Source organism: Vipera berus (assembly GCF_964194415.1).
Source record: "Vipera berus genome assembly, chromosome: Z".
Lineage (NCBI taxonomy): Eukaryota > Metazoa > Chordata > Lepidosauria > Squamata > Viperidae > Vipera > Vipera berus.
Genome location: NC_138205.1, coordinates 61,833,723 through 61,853,550, shown reverse-complemented (window position 1 = coordinate 61,853,550; position 19,828 = coordinate 61,833,723). Strand labels below are relative to the sequence as shown.

The 19,828-nt window shown below is 46.8% G+C and overlaps 1 protein-coding gene across 1 annotated transcript in view; it reads left to right on the top strand.

The window, feature by feature from the left end:
• The window catches only part of SPMIP7 (sperm microtubule inner protein 7), a gene marked incomplete at both ends in the record, with an annotated part of 97,081 nt that overhangs the window by 73,768 nt on the left and 3,485 nt on the right, over positions 1–19,828 (top strand). The window contains one exon of the mRNA XM_081346215.1: positions 13,688–13,795. Within this exon, the coding sequence (XP_081202341.1) occupies positions 13,688–13,795 (108 nt within the window). The remainder of the gene's footprint in view (positions 1–13,687; positions 13,796–19,828) is intronic.

The window sequence follows — 19,828 nt, the reverse complement described above, 5'->3', positions numbered from 1 at the left end:
GAATATTGTCCTTTTGATATTAGTAATAAATAGGCTAGATTTCTATAAATCTTTATCTTGCTTTCATGATACCTGAAAAGAAGTTATCTGTTTTATGTTCTGTGCTCTATTTAATGTTCCATGTTCAAATGGTTGGAATTTCTCTACAAGTATAGTTCCAATTTCAGAGCAAGATGTCATCTATTATATCATATTATGCAGGATAAGACTTCTTGTTATAGTGCATAAGTCAATGATGCAAAGCTATGATATGTGTCAAAAGTGATATACCAAAAATGTTTTGGGTGACATGCCAGCAATCACCAACATCTGGCAACAACTGTTCTTGAAAGCATGCCACATTCTTGCATGATTTTTCAAGGCTGCAGGGGCCTTGAGAGAATGGAGCGTGCTCTCATGCAACCTCCTGAAGTCATGTGAGAAATGAAACTCCAAAAATCATGCAAGAATGCAGTGTACTTTTATGCAGTTTTTGAGGCTGCAGAAGAGCATTCTCCAAAGCCTCTTCAAGGAAAAAGGTTTCATGTGACTCAGAGCAGCCTCAGGTAGACCACAGGGGCCTAAACAGAAATAGACACTGCCTGAAGAGAAGCAGCACATGGCAGATTCCGGGGAACATTGGGTTGTGGGGCAATTCCCCAAGGCTCACATACATGGGGATGAGCAGTCATTGGAGTTTTGAATTCTGGGGAAGTCTGTTTAACTTCAAACAGTCCATAAGCAACTGTTGGTCATAAGTTGAAGACTCCTGTAGTCCATGTTCAACTGTATAGCAAATTCAAAACATGATCACAGAAAATATTTTATTACATTTTGTATTATGTCATAAAACTTCTATGATTTTATGTCATAGAATGTTTTATAAAATTTGTAGATGCAAGAAATGTAGGATAAAATGACAGTTACATCAAGTTCTTGTTTTTATTTTGATTTTTAATATATTGGGTACATTTTTTCTGAATTGAAAGCTATTATTCAAGTTAAATATTCTTTGCCTTCTGCTGGAATTTTTATAATTTCTCAATCCAATCTATTGCATCAAGACAAGACTGCCTGCAAAGAGGAATAAAAAAATCATGATGGTGGTCATGATTGTGCAGAGAAAGCCCGTCCCTTTTTATGCTGGTATCACCCATTATCAGCCCATTCTTGCTTCTTGTTGCTGTATAAAAAGGAAAGATAAATAAATACCTATTTTCTTTCCATTGAAATTAGCTGTTAAACATTTTAAAAGTAAGATTTCTACATTGTTTCTTGTCCTGTCCTCAGGTGCTTTGAAGAATAACATGACCACCTCTTCTTTGTGGCAGTCCCTCAAATACTATGCTATCATGTCGCCCATGTTTTTTTCTTTTCTTTAGACTAGCCAGACCCAAATCCTGCAGCTGTTCTTCATATGTTTTAGTCTCCAGACCTTTGATTATCTTAGTTGCTCTTCTCTGAATTTTTTCCAAACTCTCAACACCTTTTTTTGTGATATGGTGACCAAAATTGGCTGCAGTATTCCAGGTGTGGTCTTACTGGGGTTTTATAAAGCAGTACTAATACTTCGTGTGATCTTCATTCTTTGCCTCTGTTTATACAACCCAGGATTGTATTAGCTTTTTGGGGCTGCTGCTGCACACTGCTGACTCATGGTTAAGTGATCGTCCACTAGGATTCCAAGGTGCCTCTCACAGTTATTGTTTTTAAGCCAGGTCTCGCCCAGTCAGTACTTGTACCTTTGATTTTTCCTGCCTAAATGTAAAACTTTGCTTTTCTTAAGATTAAAATTCATTTTGTTGGAGACGGTCTATTGTTCAAGTTTGTCAAGATCTTTTTGGATCCTGAGCTTGTCTTCTGGGGTGTTGCTTACTTTTGCCAGTTTGGTGTCATTTGCAAATTTGATGAGGTCCCCTTCAATTTTCTCATCTAAATCATTTATGAAGATATTGAAGAGTACTGGGCCTAAGACGGAACCTTGTGGTACCCCACTGCTTACTTCTCTCCATGTGGATGTAGTGCCACTGAGGACTACTTGTTGAGTATGTTTTGCCAGTAAGCTATAGATCCATACTACATCCACAGTATTTCACTCGTCTATTAATTTAGTCACTTTATCAAAGACTGAAATAAGAATTGTTTGGCATGATCTGTTTTTGACAAATCTGTGCTGGCTGCTAGTTATATTTTTGTTTGGTTTTAGTTGTTCGCAGATCTGTTTTTTGATTATCTTTTCCAGGATCTTCCAGGATTGGTCTGTAGTTTCCTGGGTCTGTTTTTCCCCCCATTCTTGAAGATGGGAACCACATCAGCCCTTTCCCAATTGTCAGGTACTTCCTTGGTGCTCCAGGAGTTTTGAAAGATATGGTTTATTGGTTCTGAGATAACATCTGCCAACTCCTTCAGAACTCTGGGATGTAATCTGTTGGGTCCTGGTGATTTATATTACCGTATTTTCCAGCGTATAAGATGAATGGGCGTATAAGACGACCCCCTACATTTCCTGTTAAATTATAGGGTTTGGGCTATACTCGCCGTATAAGACTACCCCTCTTCCAATGCACACCAAATAAAAATTAAAAAAACATCAGATTTGATTTTAATATGGTAATTTTAATTCAAATGCTTATGACATGCAGGTACTCAGTAGGAAAACTGTCACTTATAAACATAAGGCTGTTTGTCATCAAACATGTAAACATAAAACAGTGCAAGTGGATTAAACTTTTCCTAATTCACTCTAAAGCTTCCCCTGTGCAGAGCCTTAAGTAACACCAGCTGCTTGCAGTTAGTGCAGGTTCGCAACCCACCAGGCTCAAGGTTGACTCAGCCTTCCATCCTTCTGAGGTAGGTAAAATGAGGACCCAGATTGTTGGGGGCAATAAGCTGACTTTGTAATAATGCTGCTTGTGGGGGTGTGTGTGAAAGCCCTAATAAGCAGGCATATACATAGAATGAAGGCTATTGCTAAGCACATTGATTTGTGCTTTAAATTGTAAGCCGCCCTGAGTCTTCGGAGAAGGGCGGGATATAAATGGGATTAAAAAAAAAAGACCAAATGGGAGATCCGCTCCAGGTTTTCCAGCCAGCCCGCCCAGTTCCTCTAAGCAGCTGCTCTGACTGCTGCATTCCCCAGCTGCCTTTCAAGTTGGGATAGACTACAGCTGCTCTTCAACTTTAGAAGGAAAGACGCCCAGACCCCAGCCTGTAAAAAATCACAGACTACAGCTTCTTCTCCAATGTGTCCCGCTTTCCCTGCGCAGACAAAATGGGAGATCCGCTCCAGGTTTTCCAGCCAGCCCTGTCCCTAAAGTTTCAGCACCTGGTGTATAAGACGACCCCTGACTTTTGAGAAGATTTTCGTGGGTTAAAAAGTTGTCTTATACGCCGGAAAATACTGTAAGTGAGTTTTGCCTCATTGTATGACTTTTCTTGCCACAATTGTTAAGTGAATCACTGCAGTTGTTAAGCTAGTAACACACCTGTATGAGTCTGGCTTCCCCACTGTCTTTGCTTATCAGAAGTTTGCAAAAGGTGATCACATTGCGTGACATTTATTTATTTATTTATTTATTAGTTTTTATAAACCGCCCTTCTCCCGAGGGACTCGGGGCGGTGTACAGAGGAAGGAATGTATACAGATTGAACAATAAAAATAGTAAGAAACACTAATGAAAACAACTGGGACCCCAATTAACGCTATCATGCCAGGCCGGACTGCTGGAACAGGAAAGTTTTTAAGTCGCGACGGAAGGTACGGAGGTCAGGGGCCATCCGGATTTCGGTTGGTAAGCTGTTCCAGAGGGCTGGTGCACCCACTGAGAATGCCCTCCCCCTGGGGGCCACCAGCCGACATTCCTTGAGCGGTGGCACCCTGAGGAGGCCCTCTCTGTGGGAGCGCACAGGACGGTGGGGTGCTGACATTGGCAGAAGGTGCTCCCGTAGGTAGTCCAGACCCATGCCATGTAGGGCTTTGTATGTCATTGTTAGCACCTTGAACTTCACACGGAAGGCAACCGGAAGCCAGTGCAGCGCACGGAGGAGAGGTGTGATATGGGAGTATCGGGAGGCTCCCAAGAGTGTCCGTGCCGCCGCACTTTGCACCAGTTGAAGCTTCCGAGTGGATCTCAAGGGCAGCCCCATGTAGAGAGCGTTACAATAGTCTAGGCGAGAGGTCACAAGGGCATGGGTGACTGTACGTAAGGAATCCAGGTCCAGATAAGGCCGTAGTTGGCGAACTAGTCGAACCTGGGAGAAGGCCCCCTTGGTCACAGCTCCTATGTGGTCTTCCAGGGAGAGCTGCGAGTCTAGGAGGACACCCAGGTTGCGGGCCCTATCAACAGGGGGAAGTAACTTGTCCCCAATGTTAAGCAGTGGGACGTTCTGAATATCCTGGCTTGCCGGTACGTACAGCCATTCAGTCTTGTCCGGGTTCAGTTGAAGCCTGTTTCTCCCCATCCATTCCCGGACCGCTTTCAGGCAGCGGGACATCACGTCTAGGGCATCACTGATATTGTTTGGAGTTGAGATAAAAAGCTGGGTGTCATCAGCATACTGATGGTACCCTACTCCAAAACTGCGAATGATCTCACCCAGCGGTTTCATGTAGATGTTGAACAGGAGAGGCGAGAGGACCGACCCCTGAGGGACTCCGCAAGCGAGAGGCCTCGGGGTCGACCTCTGTCCCCCTGTCAGCACCGACTGTGAGCGACCCTGGAGAAAGGAGGAGAACCAACGCAGAACCGTGCCTCCCACTCCCAGTCCCCTGAGGCGTCGCAGCAAGATACCATGGTCGATGGTATCGAAAGCCGCCGAGAGGTCTAATAAGACTAGGACAGAGGAATGGCCCCTGTCCCGGGCTCTCCAGAGATCATTCATCAGAGCGACCAATGCTGTCTCCGTGCTGTAGCCCGGCCTGAAACCCGATTGGTACGGGTCTAGATAAACCGCTTCATCCAGGATCTGAGGAAGTTGGTGCGCCACCACGCTCTCAACAACCTTCGCAAGGAAGCGAAGATTGGAGACTGGACGAAAGTTATTCAAAGAGGATGGGTCCAAGGTGGGCTTCTTGAGGAGAGGTCTCACCACCGCCTCCTTCAAGGCGGTGGGGAAGTGACCCTCACTCAGAGAAGCAGAGATGACCGCTAGGAACCAGCCTCGTGTCCCCTCTCGAGCTGCATAGGCCAGCCAGGAAGGGCACGGGTCCAGTAAGCATGTGGAGGAGCTCAACCTTCTCATAATCCTGTCCACTTCCTTAGGAGTTACAGGATCAAATTCTTCCCAGATGACGTCGACAAGACTGTCCATGTCTTGTTCTTCCATCTCAGCCCAGTTGGAGTCCAGGCCAGTTCGAATCCGAGCAATTTTATCCAGCAGATATTGACCAAATTCCTCGGCTCGACCCTGCAAGGGTTCCTCCCTCACCTCTTGGTTTAATAGGGAGCGAGTCACCCTGAACAAGGCAGCCAGGCGATTATCTGCGGACGCGATGAGGGTGGAAAAGTAGTTGGATTTTGCCACCCTTATCGCAGCGAGATAAGACCTGGTGAGGATTCTTAGTCGCAATCGGTCGGATTCGGATCGACTGGATCTCCAACGGCTCTCTAGGCCCCGTCTCCGACGCTTCATCTCCCGGAGCTCCTCGGTGAACCATGGGGCTCGCTGGGATCTGCGCCGGGTCAGAGGCCGCAAGGGTACAACTCGGTCCAGAGCCTCCGTGGCTGCCTTTTCCCAGGCTTCCACTAAGGCATCCGCCGAGCTGTGAGCAGGGGGTGCATGCGTGTCCCTAAGCGCTGCCTGGAACTTATCAGGGTCCATTAGGCGCCTAGGGCGGTACCATCTGACTGGCACCGTGCACCCACAGTGGGGGGTGGCAAGGGGGAAGTCTAGCCGCAGGAGGTGGTGATCGGTCCATGACAGGGGCGTAACAGTTGTGGCACCCCCACCGATATCATCACGCCACCGTCCAGACAAGAACACCAAGTCTGGGTTGTGGCCTCTCTCATGAGTCGGCCCAAAAATTATTTGCAACAGGTCCATGGCCGCCATGGAAGCCATGAACTCCCGAGCCAGTTCGGACGATCCTCCCAGGGACGGTAGATTAAAGTCGCCCAAGACCATGAGTCTTGGGAATTCAACCACCAACCCTGAGAGGACATCGAGTAGCTCGGGTAGGGCCGCCGCTGCACGATTAGGTGGTAGGTACGCCAGCAGCAGGCCCAACTGCGCCCCTGGGCCGTATCTCAGTAGGAGAGACTCACACCCGACCATCTGAGGGACGGTGGTCTCTCGCGGGCTAAGGGATTCCCTGATGATAACTGCCACTCCCCCGCCCCTCCCATGAGCCCGGGGCTGGTGCAGTACCTGGAAACCTGGCGGGCAGAGGTCAACCAGAGGAACACCCCCCTCTGGGCCCAGCCAGGTTTCCGTGATGCAGGCCAGGTCCGCATGCTCACTCTCCACTAGGTCACGAATGAGGTGAGCTTTGTTAGCTACGGACCTTGCATTCAGGTAGACCAGCCTTAGCATGGGAGGGTGCGCACCTTTGCTCCCGGGTCCTCCGGGGGAGAACAGAGGGTCGGAGCGTCTCACCGCTTGTACAGAGCGGAGATGACACTCCCGGTGACGATACGGCCCTCTGTCTGTGCACCTTCTGCCATTCCCCACCATCCTAGGGATGGGACGTTTGTCAGTACGCCACTGGGTGTTATCGGCGACTGGTCCTCGTTGTACGCCGTCGCGAACGGCCGTGGGCCTGGCATGCGTTATGGTGGCTGGAAGGCGTGCCTTTCCCGCGCAACCATAGTCTTCTCCCTCCCCCCTCCCTAACCCCACAAAAAACTTAACTAAGAACTTAATCAGGGGCCTCTTGTTGGGCTTATGCTGGAGGCCCCTGACCATGCCCGGCCATCTCTCAGAGGCCCAGTGGTTGGGCCCGTCATCAAGATTGGATGTGATGCAGGCGGGTCGCACCCAGGAGAGTGGGGAACCCCTGAGGGCGTGCAGTACTGTGCTAGAGTATTGAACGAGCATAGTCACAGGTGGTTCCGGGAAGGCTGTCCCCTGGATGGTGAATTTGCAGGAGGGTCGAGTCGGGTAGGTGCGTTTCTGGATCGTCGCCCTGCCACTGCCACTTGGCCGGGCGAACCCCCAGAAGCAGGCCACTCCTCATCCTCTCACGATGGGTTGTGTCTCTGCTTCCGGAGGTGGTCCAGAACGTACTCTGGGTGAAGCATACCCCATAGAGCTCTCACCTCTATGGGGTTGCAGGTGTAAGGCCCAGCCACTCTGCCACCGTGGCTAGCACCCAGGCCCGTTATGTCCTGTGGGGAGAGAATGGGCAAGGATGATTGAGAGTGGGCAGAAGGCAGGATGGAGGGATCCATTAATTGGCGTCAGCTCTGGTGGTTCAGCCGCCCAAACAGTTCCCTCCCTGATCCTCTGGGCGTTGTTCCCGGCCGCAGCTCCATGGCCCCTATTGGTTGGGGACCGTCCGGAGTGTGGCCTCCCAGAGGTATGGGAGTCCCTGGTGTCATGCCCCTGCTGTTGCCGTCTCCGATCAAGGTGTCTCGAGGAGGTGGCCGCAGATGCCTCGCCGCCGCCGCTACCGCCGCTGTCTGAGGCCCCTGGGCAAAAACGGTCTAAGGCCCAGAGAGGCTGTCACCGCCGTCTTCGCCTTCGTTGCCGCCGCTTCCGTCGTACAGGGCATAGAGGAGTCGTTGGCACCCATTCGGGGCAGCTGGAAACGGCTCAGAGTGCAGGCCGGAGACGCTACGCCGTGTCCATTTTTGCCGGCGTCGAGGGATCCTGGTGAGGGTGGTCGGCCGGGGCCTGGAGAAGCTTTCGCTGCTGCCGTGGCCCACGTCGCCGTCGCCTCCATTGCCCAGCGTCTCCTTTGGTGTGAATCTTTCGGAGGCACCGCCGTCCAGGAGCAGCCCACGGTGGTCGAGACGCCGCACCGCTGTTGCTAGCGTCTCTGTCAGGGCCTCTGTCAAGGCCCCTCGGAGGACGGTCGACCGGGGCCCAGAGCAGCTGCCTCACCGCCCGTGTCTTCGTTGCTGCCGCTACCGTTGTAAAGCTGGTCTGCGGCGTCTCCTTGATCACTCGGAGACGCCGCTGCTATCCGGGAGCAGATTAGGCAGCCGAGGCGAAAACAGCAGCTCCGGCCCCGCTCAGGATTGTTGCAACGGCCGTAGCGGTACAGGGGGCGGGCCGGAGATGCCACGCCGTCAGTGCTACCGCCGCTGTCAAGGCCCCTGGGTGGCGAACGACTAGGCCTGGAGAAGCAGTCCCGGCCGCCGTCGTCTTCGCTGCCGCCTCTTCCACCGCCCAGCTGATCCGCGGCGCCTCCTCTGATCCTCGGAGACGCCGCCGCTGCCCGCTGCTGCTGCTGTTGGTTTCGTTGCCGGCGCCTCCGCCGCACAGCTGATCTGCGGAGACGCCGCCCTTGCCCGGTGATCGGCATCGGAGGAGACCGCAGACCAGGGCTCGCTGGGCTCTCACCGCCGAAGATGCCGCCGCCACCCGGGAGCCGGTCAGGGGCAGAGCAGAGCCTCCGGCCCCTCCTGGATGGCTGCGACGGCTGTCGTGGTCCAGGGCTATCGTGGTCCAGGGGAGGGCCTCTCGCCACCGCCGCCGCCGAAGATGCCGCCGCCTCCGCCACCCAGCTGGTCCAGCTGGTCCGCGGCGTCTCCGTCGATAGCCTGGAGACGCCGCCGTCCCCGGGAGCCGGTCAGGGGGCCGGGGCAGAGCAGAGCCTCCGGCCCCTCCTTGATGGCTGCGATGGCTGTCATGGTCCAGGGGCGGGTCTCTCATCTCCGGCGCCGCCGAAGATGCCTCCGCCTCCGCCACCCAGCTGGTCCAGCTGGTCCGCGGCGTCTCCGCTGATAGCCCGGAGACGCCGCCGTCACCCGGGAGCCGGTCAGGGGGCTGGGGCAGAGCAGAGCCTCCGGCCCCTCCTGGATGGCCAGGGGCGGGCCTGGAGACGCCCCGCCGCCACCGCCACCGCTGTTGCCAGGCTCCCTGGATCAACGACCAGCCTGGGGGCTTGAGAGTCGTCGCTGCAGCCGCTGCCATCCTTGCCGCCGGGGCCTCCGCCGCACAGCTGATCCGCGGAGGCGCCGCCCTTGCCCGGCAGTTTGACAAGCGGTAGAGGCAGGGCGGAGGTGCTGGCCCCGTTTATAACGGTTGCCAACGGCCCAGGCGGCGGGGCGGGGATGTCCCGGCACCCCTGCAGCTGTTTCGGGAGGCAGCGGGCGGCATAATTGCCCAGCTCATCTGCCCAAAATTCTGGCCCCACCCCAGGGGTCCATTGACATCCCTGGGGGGCTCCTGGGGGGACGCCTTACTGTTGGGGGCTACGGAGCTCTCCCCAGCGCGTCCGCCATCTTTGTCATAAATATAAGCCATTTGCCAATTGTCCAAATTTGATCACGTGACTATAAGGATGCTGCAATGGCTGTAAATGTAAAAAATAGTCATAAGTCACTTTTTTCAGTGCTGTGTAATTTCAAACGGTCACTAAATGAATGGTTGTAATCTGTATTTTTTCCTAAGTAAAGCATCTTCATTTTAACATGCCTATATATTAGTTGCCACTAGATGTCCTCTGAACATAAATCTTTAGTGCTCTGCAAAAATAGTGAACCATTAACTGAGCACTTACTAATACTATTATAATGCTTTCCTCTGAATGGCATTTGAAAATGTTCATTTTTTGTGAATGAATCCTGTCAGAGAAATTTAATAATGGGTTCATTATAACAAACAAAATAAATACAAAATACAAAAACGAGGGATCCTTAGTGCTCTCCGAGCTTGCTTGTTTTCTTGCAGACATTTCATTACAGTCAGAAGACATGATGAAAACTCTTTAATTTCACAACATATAGACAGACTTAACTATAATTTTAATTGGGGAAATATGGTCATCCTAGATCAAGCCAAGTCCAAAAATACCAGGGAATTTCTAGAAGTCTGGCACTTTTACAAATCAGCCATCAATAGATATATAGACATTAACAACATCTCTTCTTGGCATCCTTCAGTCTCGAGAGATTATGGTATCATGCTTTGGAAAGAGGTCCTAAAGCAGCATCTGGTGTGGTTAAAAAGGTCAATTTGAGAGTGGCAGTCCCTTCCACACTGAGGGAAGATACAGTCTGTCCCCTGTCCAGCCCCCAGATTTTGATGGTTCCAGGACTGGCTCTTTGCCTCAGCCTGCCGCACAAGTGTCTCTTCGGATTGGAGAAGGCCATGCTGTGTCCTTAGCCTCCAAGCTGAGCAATCAGAGGTCAAGGTTTCCCAGCTGTTAATGTCCATTCCCAAGGCCTTTAGATGCCTTTTGCAGATATTCTTATATCGCAGCTCTGGTCTTCCTCTGGGGTGCTTTCCCTGAACTAGTTCTCCATACAGGAGATCTTTCGGAATCCGACCATCAGCCATTCTCACGACATGCCCAAGCCATCATAGATCTTGCTGTTTCAATAGTATATACATGCTAGAAATTCCAGCACATTCCAGGACTGCGCTGTTTGGAACTTTGTCATGCCAGGTGATACCAAGAATACATCGGAGACAGCACATATGAAAGATGTTCAACTTTCTCTCCTGCCGTATGTGAAGGGTCCAAGACTCACTGCAGTTCAAGAGTGTGCTTGAGACACAAGCTCTATAGACCAGGATCTTTGTATGTTCTGTCAGCTTCTTATTAAGCCATACTCTCTTTGTAAGTCTGGAAAATGGGGTGGCCACTTTACCAATATATTTATTCAGCTCAGTATCTAAAGAGAGAGTGTTGGAGATAGTTGAGCTGAGGTACACAAAGTCATGGACAACCTCCAGTTCTTGTGCAGAGATTGTAATACAGGGAGGTGAATCCACGTCCTGACCCATGACGTGTTTTTTTTCAGGCTGATTGTTAGTCCAAAGTCTTGGCAGGCCTTGCTAAAACAGTCCATAAATTGTTGAAGGTCTTCAGCAGAGTGAGCAGTAATGGCAGCATCATTAGCGAAGGGGAAATCCTTAGGCATTTCAGCTGGACTTTAGACTTTGCTCTCAATCTGGAAAGATTAAAGAGTTTTCCATCTGATCTAGTCCAGAGATAGATACCCTCTGTTGCAGTTCCAAAAGTGTATTGCAGGATGACAGCAAAAAAGATTTTGTTGTGTATGGTTTTGGGTTACAACATAGTAACAGCGTTACTTATACCACCAGGTGGCACTGTACCGGGACTGATGCGGATTGGGCTATTTTTAGGCGGGAATACCAGGTTCAGATGGATTGGCCAGGTGAATACCTGGCCAAGTATATATAAGGACTCAGGTAACCCCAAACCCCCAGTTCAGTTCCACCCACAATGAAGAGCTGCTATGCTGTACCCTGTGGCCTGGCGTCTTCCATGCGGTCTAGAACCCACTACACAATAGTGGCAATGAAGGTGGGATACTGCTTCTCTCAGAGCTGAAGTCACTAGGGTCGGAGAAAGAGGCATCTTTCCCCAACTCCTTCACCGAAGCAGATTACACAGGACCGGGCACGCCATGGCACAGTTCAGCCAAATTCCGGCATTTGACATTCGCCATCCTGAGAGATGGGCTTCATACCTGAGCCCGGTCAAAGTGTTCCTACGGGCCAACCGGATCACTGATGACAATCAAAAAGCAGCAGTTCTGACCTGCGTGAGCGGGCCAGCGATCCATGATCTGGCCGTCAGCCTGTTCGTGCCAGAAGCGATCGAGACTGTAACGTATAAGGACCTCGCAGAGAAGCTAAAGGCACATTTCAAACCGCGAATATCGGAGCTGGCTTGGTGAGGCCAGTTCAAACAGGGCCCTTGTCCTACATTGTAGGGGTGGAGGGGGACCGTCAGATCCGACAACACATAGACCAAGTTAGGAGACGGGTTCCTGAAAGGCTACTGGAAGAAAATCAACAGGAGAGCCATTCCTTGCAACCAACAGACCAACATGAAGAACCTGAACTGGCGGAAGACTTCAGGGACCCAGAACTGTTCCTGGAGAGACTGGGTCAGCACAGACAACAACCACCTCAGGACATTCAGGACAATCCAGCCGCAGGGTCTGACCAGGGGACGAGTCAACACGAGAAGCCCAACCAAGCCATATCCACTGACCCTGTTGTCCAAGTCAAAGGGGAAACCCTAAAGCGGTCATCATGGGCAAATAGGCATCTCCACCACCTCTTCTCCTGAAGAGTATGACATTTCAGATCCCAACAGCTGGCAGGTTTTTGGTTGGGGAAACAGCTCCCTCTCTGTGAGAGTTTCTCCCTTCCCTGCCTCTTTGTCTGACATTGTATTTTTTGCAAAGTCCCCCGGCAAGGTTCTCCCTTCCAGGTTGACTATTATTGCAGATCCTGTCTAATGTAAGGACCTACTTCAATCTACATCATAAGAAAACAGAACTCTTGGAAATGGTCTCTTCCAACAGGAATTTTTATTAAGAGAAATTGACTATAGGCATGCTAGACAGGATCTGAGGGATTCCCCCACCACTCAATGTTTTAAAGTGTTCCCAAACAGCCCCCCATCCCGCAGTTCTTCTGGGCGATTCAAACCAGCAGATTTCTAGGTGTTAACTTCAGGAAAAATAACATCAATCCGGCTCCATCGGCACGATCATTCAATCCTCTTATTACCCAGACTCCCTTCTTTCCTCCTCCCTTTTTCCCTCACTGTCGGTAAAGAGGAGAGTTTCAGAGGGGCATAGAATGAAAGGCAGATGGCCACATTGTTATGGTTAGCAGACCCGAAATGAATCAAGAAAAGGTTACTTTGTAGTAAATAAAGGAAGTGAAAGTAGTAAAACCCCCATGCATACCCCCTCCCCTTTAGTAGTATGACAGAATCCAGGAGATAGTAATGATTGGTTTTAAATCAGAGAAGATAGATAGAAATGAAATATAACTGGATTCTGACATCAACTCTGCCTTTGCATGCTATAAAGGTCAGACCAGTTTACAAATAAAATTCTTTGCAATGTGTAACGAGATTCATAAGTTCCCAATCTTAAACATTTATTAAGAGTAAGTTAATTTTGCAATATTACTGGATAATGCAAGGTATAATGGAATTTCATGTTTCATGGATCTTCTTCTGTTCTTTGAGCTACAGTGCTCTATCCACAAGACTTGATGGAAAACTATGAAAAACTATGTATATGTATTTGTGTGTATATCCCCTCCCAAATTAAGACCCTTTCAGCTATATAAAAGAACAGCCTATTTCCTGCAATATATTTGTATTGAGAGCATATGATTAAATTTGTTCAATGTGGGTATACTGGCCTTTTTTTAGCTTATAAATGTTGTATAAATGGTTTGATTGATCTATAAAGCGACTAATTTTTAATGAATCTGGAATTAATTTTCTATCATTTGCTTTGAGAGAGAGGTGATGTAGAAATGTCTTTTTTCAGTTTTTTTTCACTAGCTAGCAATGTGAATAAGTCTACCAACAGACAATGTATTTGATAGTGCCATTTTATAACTACTTTTCATCTGTTCCAGTTTTTGTACTGTATTGTCAATATAATTGTCATACTCTAATGTTTTACTTTCTTCCACATCCCTTTCTCACAAGTAAAAACATATGCCACCACCTTTGGCTTAATTACAGCTATCAGGAAATAATTATTCCAAGCTTGTGCCCATTTAATCAATTCCTTCCTTTAACTTTTCCTTTTAGCTCTCCAAACACCCTTGGATATACTGGCAAGGTTCATTGGCCAGCCATCCAACCAGTAAATTCTAATCTTCCACCAACATTGCCATCAATAATTTCACGAATGTATGGGTAAGTCTAAGGCACATTATTTAATTTGCTCAGATGAATTATAAAGAAAATCCTAATTATGATTATTTCATCAAAGAAAAATTAAATATTAAAATTATATTGCTGTGGTTTAGCAAAAAAAAGGGAGTCAAATCTCATAACAGTTGTAAATGAGTATTCAGAAGCAGTTTGCTCCAGGATTCCTGCATTCCATTTAAAATTTGGGGTGGAATACTGAGCACAAAAGTACCTATGCCATGCTACAATGTTGTATGCAGTGTCTTTATCTCTCTTCTAAATAACTTCTGGGGTTAGAGAAAGTTGCATCACTTATTTTTTTTAGCTTTTTTTACACAAAAACATCCATATAACTTTTACCCTTCACTAGAAATCCTAATCTGCCCATAGATTTCAATGCAGAATTTCCTTTTGATCAGTATTTACATATTTTGAAGTTTGAACAGAATAAACTACAATATATTAAGAATAGGTATGCTAAGTAATATTATTCTAGGGAAACATTGTTCTTTCTCCCTTCAAAAGTAGGCATATGGATGCCAAACTTTATGTTTTAAAGTCTCCATAATTACAAAAAAGAAGTTATTATTTGGAAGGTGCAACTGTTATTCAGAAAGTATTTTTTGACCTCAAACCTTTATTTTATACATCTATGTAGATTCTTAGTCATCCAGGTCATGATTGTGTCAAAAGTGCTTTTTCAAAAGTCAACTAGACTTTGTTTTGACTGAACTTCAGAACTGAAGAAGCTTCTTGGATGAGGAGCAAAACATCTTCCTCAAGGAAAAACAAAATCCAGTTGCTCTTTGAAAAAATACCTTTAAGGTCTTTATTTTATACTTCAACTCCAATAACATTTTCAGTTATCCCTTTCCCCAAAGATTGCATTCACATCTTTTTCAGTTAGCTTATTTTTCTTAACTCTATTAACTAGTTTTTCTGGTTCCCACAAAAGTCACATATAATTTTAAATGAAATGACATCATATCTTATAATGTCTTTATTTGCTATGGTAAACAAGCCTTACAAATTGAAGATTTCCCAGGAAACACTTCATTTTTTTCATAGATTTATCAAATTGTTTAAAAGAAAAAAAGAATAATTACATTTGAGGGTAACATTGGTTTTAACAATGGTTTTACTGGAGATAATCAATCTCAGATTAGACATAAATTCCTTTGTCAAAAAGCAATAGTCTTTATATAAGCACTGTTTTCTAGTAAGAGTGCTATGGTATAGAAACCACAAGATTGGAGGAAAGGTATGTTTTTAGATCAAGCTAATGAATATTAGCATATAATATCCATATTTGTATATATATGATATACAAACTATGTGGATAGTGTATATTTATTTATTTCTTATGTCTCCCAACCCACCACATACACCAAATATAATTAGTATATTGTATTACCATTTATAGGGACGCGGTGGCTCAGTGGGTTAGGACGCTGAGCTTGTCGATCAGAAGGTCGGCAGTTTGGCGGGTCGAATCCCGAGTGCCGCGTAACAGAGTGAGCGCCTGTTACTCGTCCCAGCTTCTGCCAACCTAGCAGTTCGAAAGCACGTAAAAATGCAAGTAGAAAAATAGGGACCACTACGGTGGGAAGGTAACAGCGTTCCGTGCGCCTTTGGCGTCTAGTCATGCCGGCCACATGACCACGGAGATGTCCTCGGACAAGCGCTGGCTCTTCGGCTTTGAAACGGAGATGAGCACCGGCCCCTAGAGTCGGAAACGACTAGCACACATGTGCGGGGGAACCTTTACCTTTACCATTACCATTTATATTTATACCATAGTAATAACATACTAATGCAATTATATCCTGTAGAGTGTGTATAATGTGTCATGGTTCCAATAGGCAAGACCAAACAAATCGGAACTCTGAGACTAGAAACATCCTCAAAGAACATGTTTATTGGTTACATAGTATCAGCATGGTCTGAAATCCCCTTCAAAGAGAAACACTATTACAAAGTTAAACTTCCCACCCTATTGCTATGCAATCAGCTATGTTTTCCCAGTAGAATAGTTTGGCAGGCTTTTTATCCAAATGTTCATGCCCCTCCAACAGAAATGACCTTGGTTCCCATGGGACAGTGAAATATTTAAACTAGCAGAAATCTTCCACACTCCATCCCATTCTTGTGGCAACCTAGAATAAGCAAGTTGGCTGCACCCTGGTTCATTGTAGAGTTGACAGTCAGACCCTCTTAAGAAGAAAGCTAGTCCTGTAAAGGAAACAAAAGTGCAGGTTAGGAATTCCCCCTGGGCTTCTTAGGATGTTTTTTTTTTACTAACCTGTCTGCCTTCACATCAATATGTTTCACCCAGGTACCTTCTGACAAGGAGTAATCTTTCCATTGTACCAAATATTGTAATTTTCCCTTATGTAATTTAGAGTCAAGAATGAGTTTTATCTCATAATGAGTTTCTTCCTCTACTAAAACAGGACCAGGCAATTTCTTAGGGATTGGCCTTAAGGATGACTCTGTGACTAGTTTTAACCAGCTGCAAAGGAACACAGGGTGAAGCTTCCCTAATAGCTGTGGGAGTTTTAACTGAACTGTGACAGGATTTATAATTCTGACTATGGGGAAAGGACCAAGAAACCTAGGTCCCAATTTCCTACTTGGTAATTTTAGTCCTTGATACTTGGTGGAAAGATAAACCTTCTCCCCCACATGAAATGGCTTCTGGGGAGATCGGTTCTTATCAGCCTGTTCTTTATATGTCTTAGTAACTTGGGCTAAAGCTTTTTTTACATTTGCCCAAACAGTTTGAAAAAATGTCACCCACTACTCTAAGGTCGGTGAACCAGGAGGTTCTTGGGGGTATTTGGGCATAGGACAAACTCCTGACCAGTAGCTATTTTGAATGGAGTAAGTCCAGTGCTATTGTGTACAGTGTTCTTGTATATAATAATAATAATAATAATAATAATAATAATAATAATAATAATAATAATAATAATAATAATCCTTTATTGTCAAAGTACAACATGTGTACATTGAGATTAGCTGAGCCTCCCTCCGTGCTCCCACCCCCCAACACACAGTGACAACAAACCCTCCATCCTACCACACCATGTGAACCAACTACACCACACACCGGCCTCCCAAGTCAATTCTGCATAGGTTCACAGAGATTATATCCCATTCAAAAGCCTAACAGCCCACGGATAAAAGCTGTTTTTCGGCCTGTTGGTACAGCTGGCTACTGTATACTTCTATATCTCCTACCCGATGGTAAGAGAGTAAAGAGATACTGTCCAGGGTGTGAGTCATCCCTGAGAATTTTCCTCACTCTTCCAAGGCAACGAGCCCTGGCGATGTCATCCAGTGGTGTCAGGGGACAGCCCACAATGTCTTGTGCTGTGCTCACTACCCTCTGTAATACTTTCCTGTCCGCGGCTGTCAGACCAGCATACCAAACCACAATACCATATGAGAGGACGCTCTCTATAGTAGACCGGTAAAAGAGGGTCATTAGCCGTTGTTCTACCCTGTTCTTCCACAAGACCCTAAGAAAGTGAAGCCTCTGTTGGGCCTTTCTAGCCACCTGGGTTGTGTTAACTTTCCAGGTCAGATCTTCACAAAGGTAGACTCCCAGAAATTTAAAGGAGGAAACTCTCTTCACACAGTCCTCCCTGATGTAAAGTGGGGCAGGTTCCTCCTTTTTTCTCCAGAAGTCTAACACCATCTCTTTCGTCTTGCCGATGTTTAGGTGCAAGTTGTTGTTACTACACCATATGGATAGTTTTTGTACCTCCGCCCTGTATGCTGTCTCATCCCCACCTGTAATAAGACCCACCATGGTAGTATCAGCTGCGAACTTAATTATCGCAGTAGATGGGTCAGATGATACACAATCATATGTGTATAAAAGAGTACAGGTAGGGGCTAAGCACACAGCCTTGTAGTGTGCCAGTGCAAAGCTTTAGGGAGGTGGACAAAGCAGACCCGACCCTCACTGTTTGTAACCGGTCCCTAAGAAAGTCTTGTATATCACTTTGGTGAAAGGCAGAAGGTCTGTCCAATTAGTCTGTTGATAATTAACATAGCATCTGAGGTAGTGTTCCACCATTGCATTTGTATGTTCAGCTGATCCATTCATACTTTGATGAAAAGCAGATGAAAGCCCCTGGGTTTTATAAACTCCCTCCAGAATTTTGCAGTAAACTGAACCCTGCTATCTGATATAATCCTTTTCGGTGCTCCCTAGAGCCAATATATCTGTTTTTAAAATAACCTGGCTTGCTTTTGGGCAGATGGGAGTAATGAACAAGTGATGAAATGAGCTTACTTTGAAAAAAAGATCAATGACAGTCCAGATCACTGTACTTCCTCTGCTCTAGGGTAATTCCACAATAAAATCCATGGCTATCTCCTCCCAGGGTTAGGAAAGATCAGCCACTTGTTGCAATAGACCAGGAGGTTTTCCAGGGCACTTTTTCATAGCTGCACAGGTAGCACAGCTTTGCACATAACTTTCAATGTCTTTTGTCATGCCTGGCCACCAAAATTGCTACCACACCAAATGCAAAGTTTTTAGAAAACCAAAATAACCATCTGGTTTTGCATTATGACTCTGTTGAAGGGCTTGAATTCTGAGGGATGCCATAAGGTATAGTTTTGAACCCTTCCTGGCTAGTCCATCTTGAAAAGTCAATAGCAATCTATTGTATCTGAACCAGGGGTCTGTTTTTAGTTCCTCTTTGAGTTTTTGAGTTAGTTAACTATTGGGCTTGTCAGATTTTCTCTGCATTTTCCCTCTCTTGGTTGCCTGAAAGGCTGATTGTGGTAGAGAAATTATGGAATTAATAATTTCCTCCTGGAGGCTTTTATATTGGGGCATTCTAGACAGAGCATCTGCTAGGAGGTTTTTCCCATCAGTGAAGCATTTGAGGGTGAAATTAAAACAGTTGAAATACTGCACCCACCTTACAGTATTTGTTTAGGGGACAATTTTCTATGAGTTTTTAGTGCCTCAGTCCACACTCTCTAGGCAACATAGAATACACCTTGAGCTTTGAGAGTTTGGCACTTGGTAGAATTTTAAATACACAATTGGTGGTTTGGTGAGGAAGAAGTGTGTCACATTCCTTCTTGCTAAAACCCTCTGCCAAATCACGATATTCACTGGGAATAAGTTGGATCTCTGGTATTCATTCTACAGTGGCCTTTAGTGTCTCAAAGGGTTCCCCCTGGCTTTCAACTGCAGCAGCCCCCTTTATTTCACTAAGGTCGGTGGGTGGGAAAGGTCCTGTCACCAATCTCAGAGTTCTCCCACCATTCTCTCACCAGATGCTTGGTTGCCACTTATCTAGTTATGCCAAGACTACAGAATCACAATCTCTTTCACGTTAAGGAACACCACAAAGCGAATGCTCTCCCGATATTATTGCATCTCCAAATGTAACAGCTTGATTAGGTGCATCACAGGGGAATCTCTGATAAGGAACTCATCTGCGTGTTCAAACTTCATTGCTAGGGGCAACAGTTTGGCATGAATTCCCAGTTTAAGTACTGTAGGGAGGTTTGTTAGGCACCTAGTGCAGCCTGAGTCGATTAGAACATCTAAGTCAGTCTGGACCCCTGTATTTGGCACTATAATTTTGGAGGGAATAGTGAAAGATGGGATGGATCGACTTACTACTGGATCATCTTCACCATCCTCATTGCTCTCATAAGGTGACGGAAGGGGCAGATAGTCAGTTGGAGCTTTTTCTTCTCCCCAGGATGAAGAGAAGATTTTGACAGCTTGTTCTTGTTGGGCCCAGTTAGATTTCTCTTGTCCAGCTCATGGTGGTTTCTTCGACTTGGCAGCTGGTATGGGTGCATTCTTGATTTGGGGATCAGGAGCCAAGCTCAGTGGCTCAGTGACGTTGCTGATCACATCTGAAGCACTTTATGGGAGCTCTAGCAGGTGGTTTGGGAGTGCTGACTGCAGAGGCAGATTGGGGACATTGACCAAATAAGCGCTTCTTTGGTTCTTGTCTCAGCTTCGACTCTGTGACTGCCGGCTTCTTGGGT